A 7,557-nucleotide genomic window follows, 5' to 3' on the forward strand; every position below is an offset into this window, starting at 1 on the left:
ATATAATTTAAATAGATAGTCTCCTTAGCATTACCGAATTATTAATTAATCATTCTAATAAAGGAGGTAAATTTGAGTAGAGAAGTCTCACCGTAAACTTGAGCATGTTCTTTTTAAAAGTGTCTAATCATTCACTTGATTAATCTGTCATACCCAAATTTTTTTTTCATATCAAATTCAGTTAAAAAAAATTAAAACGTAAATTTCCATATGACACAAGTGGAGATATAAATATAATGTCTCATATGAACTAAAATCAAACAAGACTAAACCGTTTAACAGTTGATTGATTTGATGGGATTCGAGAGTGAAACCAATCCAAATCGTTCGACTGGCGGCCGCCCTAGAGTATTAATATCATCCCAAACTTATTGATGAATATTTATTCATATATATTATGAATAATTAGTCCAAATTCAGTACGTATTTTGAATAATTCAAATATATTATCTATTAACAGGATACACAGAATCTTTAAATTATTTTTAAAGGAGTACTAAACTTTAGCGTGATTATTTTCTATTTGTCTGCCTAACACACCGAATAATTAGCAAATTCAGTTACGATTGAGTACGATCGCGATCCAATAACTTTAATATTGTTAATGTGTAAAATCTTGAGGCCGAGCCGGCTTTAGCCTCTGGTTCCCAGCGCCAACCCCGATCGTACTCAAAGCAAGTCATGTCTTGTTCATCGTCTCAGGAAATCGTTGTGGACAACAAATTTTGGAAGAAGAAGAAGAAGAAGAGCAAGAAGAGTAGCAGTAGAGTAGTAATAGGGAGGGGCATTTTGTAGCTTCAGACATTTTGAATATTGCAAAGACAAGTACTGGCATATATTAGCAAGGGATTTGTATGTATTATCAACGTACTAAGTAGTGTTCATCAAAGGAACACACACAAGTACATATATTATTGATCTGAATAACAAGTTTACATCTTAGGGATACATATTATACATTAACCATGCTACATCTTAGGGATACATATTATACATTAATCATGCCTTATTACGCAAGTACTAAATGAAAAGACCGGAAGAGCGCACTAAAGCCTTAGATTTAAACAATCTGCAAACTGCAGGGATGAAAATCATTGCACTCGAAAATATGGGAACGAAAGTGGGACATTGTAAAGACTGATGGGGCTGCAAAAGTGTTTTAGCCTACAAAAGACGGAATACAAAAGTGAATGAACAGTTGATACCAGACAGGCCAGAATGGTGCTGGTTTTGTTGGCCGTTCATGGTAACAAAACGCTAAGTCACTCTGACTTGCCGAGCAAAGTCAAATGTGGGGTGGCAATTAGGTACAACGCATCCTTTTTCCTACAGGTCAGTCCAAAGCTCTCCGTCATGTCAAGTTCGTCTGGATTCATCCCATTCGCCAGTTTCCAATCGAAGCGGTAAAGCAACTCAGCAAGAGCAAGTTCAATCATGGTAACACCAAATGACATGCCTGGACACATTCTTCTGCCGGCCCCAAATGGAGTGAACTCAAAGTCAAAACCCTTAAAGTCAACAGAAGAGCCATGAAACCTCTCTGGCTTAAAACACTCAGCATCTGCCCCCCATATCTCCGGGTCTCTTCCTATTGCCCATTCATTAATAATTACTTTTGATTTAACTTGTACTTCGAATCCGCCAATTTGAACCGTGTCCCTTGCTTCTCTTGGGAGCAAAGGGGCTGGAGAGTGTAACCTCAGAGTTTCTTTCACCACCGATTTCAAGTAGTCCATTTTTTGAACATCTCTTTCTTCAATAACTTTGCTTTTCTTTCCTTCCAATTGGAGGACTGACTGTCTCACTTCAGCTTGAGCCCTCTTCATGATTCTTGGGTTTCTCATCAACTCTGACATTGCCCATTCTAAGGTAGTAGCTGAAGTCTCGCTTCCTGCAGAGAAGATGTCCTGCACATAACAATTTTTTTTTACTGAGTTAGACCGTAAGGACGACATTGATGTGTGGGGCAAAATGTGCAGCATGACAATAATTGAGTTTCAATGTGCGGGATCTAAATCATGAGTTTCGAAAACATAAGCAACCATCTGTGATAAAACCCCTTCATTTATTTTTGTAAGGTGATGAGTAGACGAATATAAAATGTCCGCAGTATAACAAAGCAAGCCTACATTACTCACCATAATGATATCTTTGATCTGATTGGTTGTGAAATTATACTCCACCTTGTTGGATCCTTTAAGTTCAAGAAGTACGTCAACAAAATCTTCCTCCTCCTCCTCCTCCTCCTCTGCTTTGTTATTGCCTGCTGTAGTGGTACTAGCACTACTGATCATCAAGTCCTTTTTGGATCTTTTGATTTTATGATCGTTAATGATATTTTCGAGAATCGTACCGATCTTTCTTTTCATGTCTTTCATAGCAGTGATCGACCCAGTAACGTACCCAAGAAAACTGAGTGAAGGAAACAAATCAGGAATATCAAACCCACTAGCGAGTTTGATTGATTCGTTTAGTAGCGAAAGGAACTCCTTTTGGTCTTTGCATTTTTTCCCAAATGCTGCCTTTGACACTACGTCATTTGTGAAGCTGCAGCACCTGTCACTAAAATTGATGGCAAGTCCCTTGTGAGACATTAAGCCAATGGTCTCAACAAGGTTCCATACCTCTTCTTCTCTTACGGATCCGAACGACTGCACACGTTTGGCGCTCAGAAGCTCGAACATACAAATCTTTCTCAGCGATCTCCATAAATCTCCATAACGAGCAAAGAAAATACCTGCTTGACCAAAAGACATAACCTCTGCCGCCAAAACAATAGGCCTCTGCGCAAATGCAAGCTCATGTGTCTTCAACACCTCCCGGGCAGCTTTGGCAGATGAAATAATCACGGCGTCTAATTGACCCAGTTTAAGGTACATGACGGGTCCATGCTTCTTGGCTAAGTCTCCCAGTGTGTGGTGTGGCAACGGACCGACCATCTGATGCAAGTTTCCAATAACCGGCAGCTTCCATGGCCCAGGGGGTGACTTTAGGCCTCCGGCTCTGGATCGCTTCCAAAAAATCACCAGGATGCAGACAAGGAGAGAAGTGAAAAATGGAAAATAGGGCGTTTCGTCAATTAGAAACATAATTTGATCCAGAGAAGCTGTGATCAATTTCATCATACGACTTTGTGGTATTTTTGCTTTGCAAATCAAAGCACTTGAATTTGGATTGATATGTTAAAAGTGCTTACGGTCTTCTCAACTTATGGATCCCCCTCAACAACTAATAAACAAAATCTTCTGGATTGATATGTTGAGAGTGCTTAAGGTCTTGTCGACTTAAATACTTGTTTTGATTGGAACGACAACAAAAAAAAATTAAATCATGTAGAGTGCAACTGTGGAACAACAAAATAAAATACATGCAGTTGGAGGTGCAATATGCAAAGTAAGTTCATAAAATATTACATAATAATGCAGGGGACATTTTTCAATCAAGATGTGTTGTAGATGGATGCTTAAGTTAGTTGTACAATTTTGTATTAGTCAACGCAAGGGTAGTGTTATTCACACACCATTTTTTACCTCTCACACACTCACATTAATTTATGTTCTTTGATCTTCTTCAATTCATTTAATTCAATGACAGAAAATTAAGGGTGTATTAGAAAAAAGAGATGTGTGAGCACCACCCTTTAATAGAGGAGGCATTGAGGGGGAGCCAAATATGCAGTTGCACAGGGCCCCAAATTTGAAGGGGCCCCCAAAATTTTTGTCATCTAATGTTATGTGATAATGTTATATATTTAAAAAATTATTTTTATTAGTACTTTAAAATCTCATTGTGCATTTCTTATAGAGTAAATTTTTTTTCCTTTCTAAATATGAAAGGGTAATGCTAAGACCAACTCCAATGGTGGGCTAAAAGCCAAATTACCCTCCAAAATTTCCCCCCAAACCCACTCCAACCCAAGGGGAAATTTTGTGCTAAATGCTAAATGCTAAACCAATGCCAAATTCCCCCCAAAATTTAGCCCAGAAATCGGAGAGGACTCTACCCAATATTTATCGGAATTTAAATTTTTTTAGATTAAAATGTTCATAAAATTAATTTACGATAGTCTGCATATTTATTTTTTTTAAAAAAATTAATTTAACAAAAAAAATAACCTAATTTCATTCTTTAATAATCTCGGGCTAAAATTTTAGGCTACAATGGTTCGAGTAGAAAAGCTGTTTCTGTGCTAAAAGTTAAATTTTCCGGGCTAAAAAATTTGGCTTTTAGCCCAACCATTGGAGATGGTCTAAGGAGACTAAATTTGTGAACTAAATGATAAGTCACTAATAGGAAATGATCTCATTTATCAATGCTTAAGTAATAATCCAATTATCAACATACATGTCATTTAATTTACAAAATTTTGTCTACAAATTTAGTATTCCTAGCATCACTCAATATAAAAAATTCTAGTACAATGAGATATTCTGATTGTCAATAATAACAACCTAAAAACGATAGTTTTTCCAATTTTATTATATAATAAGGTTATATATTCAAGTGAACTTTAAAGTTAGAGTTTTGAAGTTTTTTTTTTCATGTTTGGTTGTTTAAGATTGAATTGATTTTGATTATCTAGTGAAGGTTATGTTTGTAGCTTTTTTTATTTAAAATTAATGACATTTGTAAACTTGCAATCAGTGAATGCTAAAGTTTATTTTGATTTAAGTGATTGTTTTCTAACATCAATTCATTGTTTTATTTTCTTTAATACTAGCTTAAGGAGATGCCCTTTTATAAATTTTGCACAAGGTTTCCAAAATCTCAGAGACAATCCTACCCTTTAAAATATATTATCATGATAATGAGTCCCCATGGAACCCTCTCCCCAACTAATAAAATAAAATCTTGGATGCCCTCCCTAACTTATAAACAAAATTTTTTTAGTGAGGTTGTAACACGGGCACCTGCTGTTAGCTCTACTCAATTACATTAAATGTTTTATTTATTAATATTTTATCTAAAGTACAAGTATAAAGTCGTTCTCCACTTATGTTTTAAGTATATAACTTGCACATATTCAAGTGTCACCCAAAATTGATTAATTTTAATGTGATCAATTGATTGGTATTCAAATTAGACAATTGACTAGTTTGTAAACATGAGACTATGACATTTTAAGCCTAATAAGACCCATTTGTCAATAACCACAAGTTGGTAATAAGGTCTAACCTTTTTTTTATTAATAATTATTTAGTAGGAATAAAAAATATATATATTTAGGGTTGGGTTTGAAATTGTGAATAATCTTTACATAAAGCCAACAACCAATTTTGAGGTCACAAGCTTCATCAAAAAAATTTGGACAAAAATACTTCCAAAACAAAAAAAAATTAAAAGCAACCCAAAATAATGCATGAGTATTTTCTTCATTTTAACAGTATTTTTTTAATAATTAATTCTTTTTGTATAATTTTTTTATTCATTTTTTTTTTTAAATTAGTGTCTCAATAAGTTAGCAATAATGTGATTCAATTAATTATTCATTAAATATTATTTTCTCTATTTTTAAACACTTTCAAATCATCTTAAGAGGCGTGTAATGCCGGTTATAAGAAAAGTCTTTCGCACACGCATAATAATGTGATTAAATTAGTTGTCAAATGATTGCTTCTTTTTTTTTTTTTTTTTGAACAAATGATATTATCTACACTAAGGGGGAGGGGTGGGCTTAGCCTTACAATGGACTAACAATAATGTGATTCAATCAGTTGTTTATTATATATTATTTTTTCTATTATTACTGCAAATTCAATAGGATGTAGATGGAAATTGAAAGACGGATTTTATTATGTGAATTCAGCTGTTTTGATTGGTTTGTGAATGGTTTTTTTATAGCATTATCTAAGATTATTCATTTACTTCAAATATTTGACTTCCTTTTTATCAATTCACTCATATAAATACATTTAAAATGTATAAGTCGCGCATGACACCCTGTGAATCAAAAAATGTCTCATGCACACGCGTGAACGCATGCATGAAGGTTAGTCTATTAGAAACTATATAGTATTCAAATCACAAAAACAGAAAGACTTTCCCAAGATTGGCATGACAATTCAATTTGGTTCATGAGATTTAAAAGCGGTAGAATTGATCGCATAGTTTGTTCACCATCAATCATTTTGGTCATACTGTAAAAAATCTCCATTAAATAAGGTGAAAATAATAAAAATACCCTTACTCTTGTCACATCATTTTGGCCCATTTTATTAACTTGAGAGTATTTTTGTCATTTTTTTGTTCTTATTTACATACCAAATGTGGAGAGTGGGATTTGAACCACGCCCTTTCAGACCAGAACCTTAATCTGGCGCTTAGACCAACTCGGCTATCTGTGTGACCTGAGATTTCAACCTACCTTTAATATTCAAATACCTGTCAAGTGAACGGCCAATGAACGGCTACGGCCCTTAACTTGCTAGGTTTATATAACTAATAAGTCCAACTTTTACCAACTTGGTCCCATGGTCTAGTGGTCAGGACATTGGACTCTGAATCCAGTAACCCGAGTTCAAATCTCGGTGGGACCTTTGTTTTGGTTCATTTCCTCTTGTGTTTTTTTTTTTTTTTTTTTTTTTTTTTGTTTTTTTTTCTTCTTTTTCTCTAAGGCCGCAGCGCATAACTCACATTTGGTTTCCAAGGGTAAAGTTAAGTATCTATAATTTGGCGTCTCTTTAGTACGGTTTTCATACGTGTGGGATAAAACTAAAATACAGAGATTCGTGTTTTTATGAGGTTGACTTGACCATCCACGTTGTTAGCCGGTTCCACCTTACTTTCCAGACGTTTTTTTTTTTCACAATAGAGGGGATGAGAGTGAAAGAAAAACAAAGTTACTCAATAATATGCATTCTATATGTGATTAACAAGCAGTTTGAAAAACAAAAACAAAGTAACAACTGCATTGCATCATTGATACATATTCCACTCTATCTAACATTAAATAAAGGTTGATGCCCACCTTCGAACAATCTCCTGAATTTGCTCTAATGACAAAACAGATCGATGCAGCACCGTCAAAATTGGTATGTTCCATCTGCTGATGTAGCTATAAGAACAAAACACCATACATTAGAATTTCAAGAAGGCGTTCGCATTCACCATCCTAATCTCTAATCCGGTTAGATAAAACCAACCATTCGATCATTTAGGTTCCAAATTTTTGATCCAACATACGTTACATACCTTCTCGAGGATTGCAGATTGATCATCTATGGGAAATTTGCGTGTGCACTTTAGCGTCAAAAGTTGCTGAAAAATAAAATGGGAGTTTTAACGAAAAGTCCGCAGTACTGTTCACTTTAACAAAAAACCATATTTTTACATTAAAAGTCAAACTTTACTATTCACTTTATCATTTATTTTGTCCTTATTGTTAAAATTCAAAATTTTCAAACCATTTTTATTAGTTTTCCTAAATAAAATTTACTTATGATGCTTTAGAAACATAAACCCTTAACATTAATTATAGTTGTCATATTAGGATAGATATTACCTGCTCCTGTAATTGTTCTCGTCCTTTCAGTAAATTCATCTGCTCCAACCTCAGCT

The 7,557-nt window shown here is 34.5% G+C and overlaps 1 protein-coding gene and 1 non-coding gene across 2 annotated transcripts; one reads left to right on the top strand and one right to left on the bottom strand.

The window, feature by feature from the left end:
• Nucleotides 1–880: 880 nt before the first annotated feature.
• On the bottom strand, nt 881–3,299 carry LOC137749411 (melianol synthase CYP71BQ5-like). The gene is made up of 2 exons (XM_068489506.2): nt 2,139–3,299; nt 881–1,907 (listed from the first exon to the last, which is right to left on the bottom strand). The coding sequence occupies exons 1-2, from the start codon at nt 3,123–3,125 to the stop codon at nt 1,263–1,265; spliced, it is 1,632 nt and encodes a 543-aa protein (XP_068345607.2). The 5' UTR covers nt 3,126–3,299; the 3' UTR covers nt 881–1,262.
• A 3,165-nt stretch (nt 3,300–6,464) lies between these two features.
• Nucleotides 6,465–6,536, top strand: TRNAQ-CUG (transfer RNA glutamine (anticodon CUG)). Its single transcript has one exon. It is a non-coding gene; the product is annotated as a tRNA-Gln (tRNA).
• The last annotated feature ends 1,021 nt before the right edge of the window (nt 6,537–7,557 follow it).

The sequence above is a fragment of the Pyrus communis genome, chromosome 17 (assembly GCF_041283825.1).
Source record: "Pyrus communis isolate YQ-2024b chromosome 17, ASM4128382v1, whole genome shotgun sequence".
NCBI classification, from domain to species: domain Eukaryota; kingdom Viridiplantae; phylum Streptophyta; class Magnoliopsida; order Rosales; family Rosaceae; genus Pyrus; species Pyrus communis.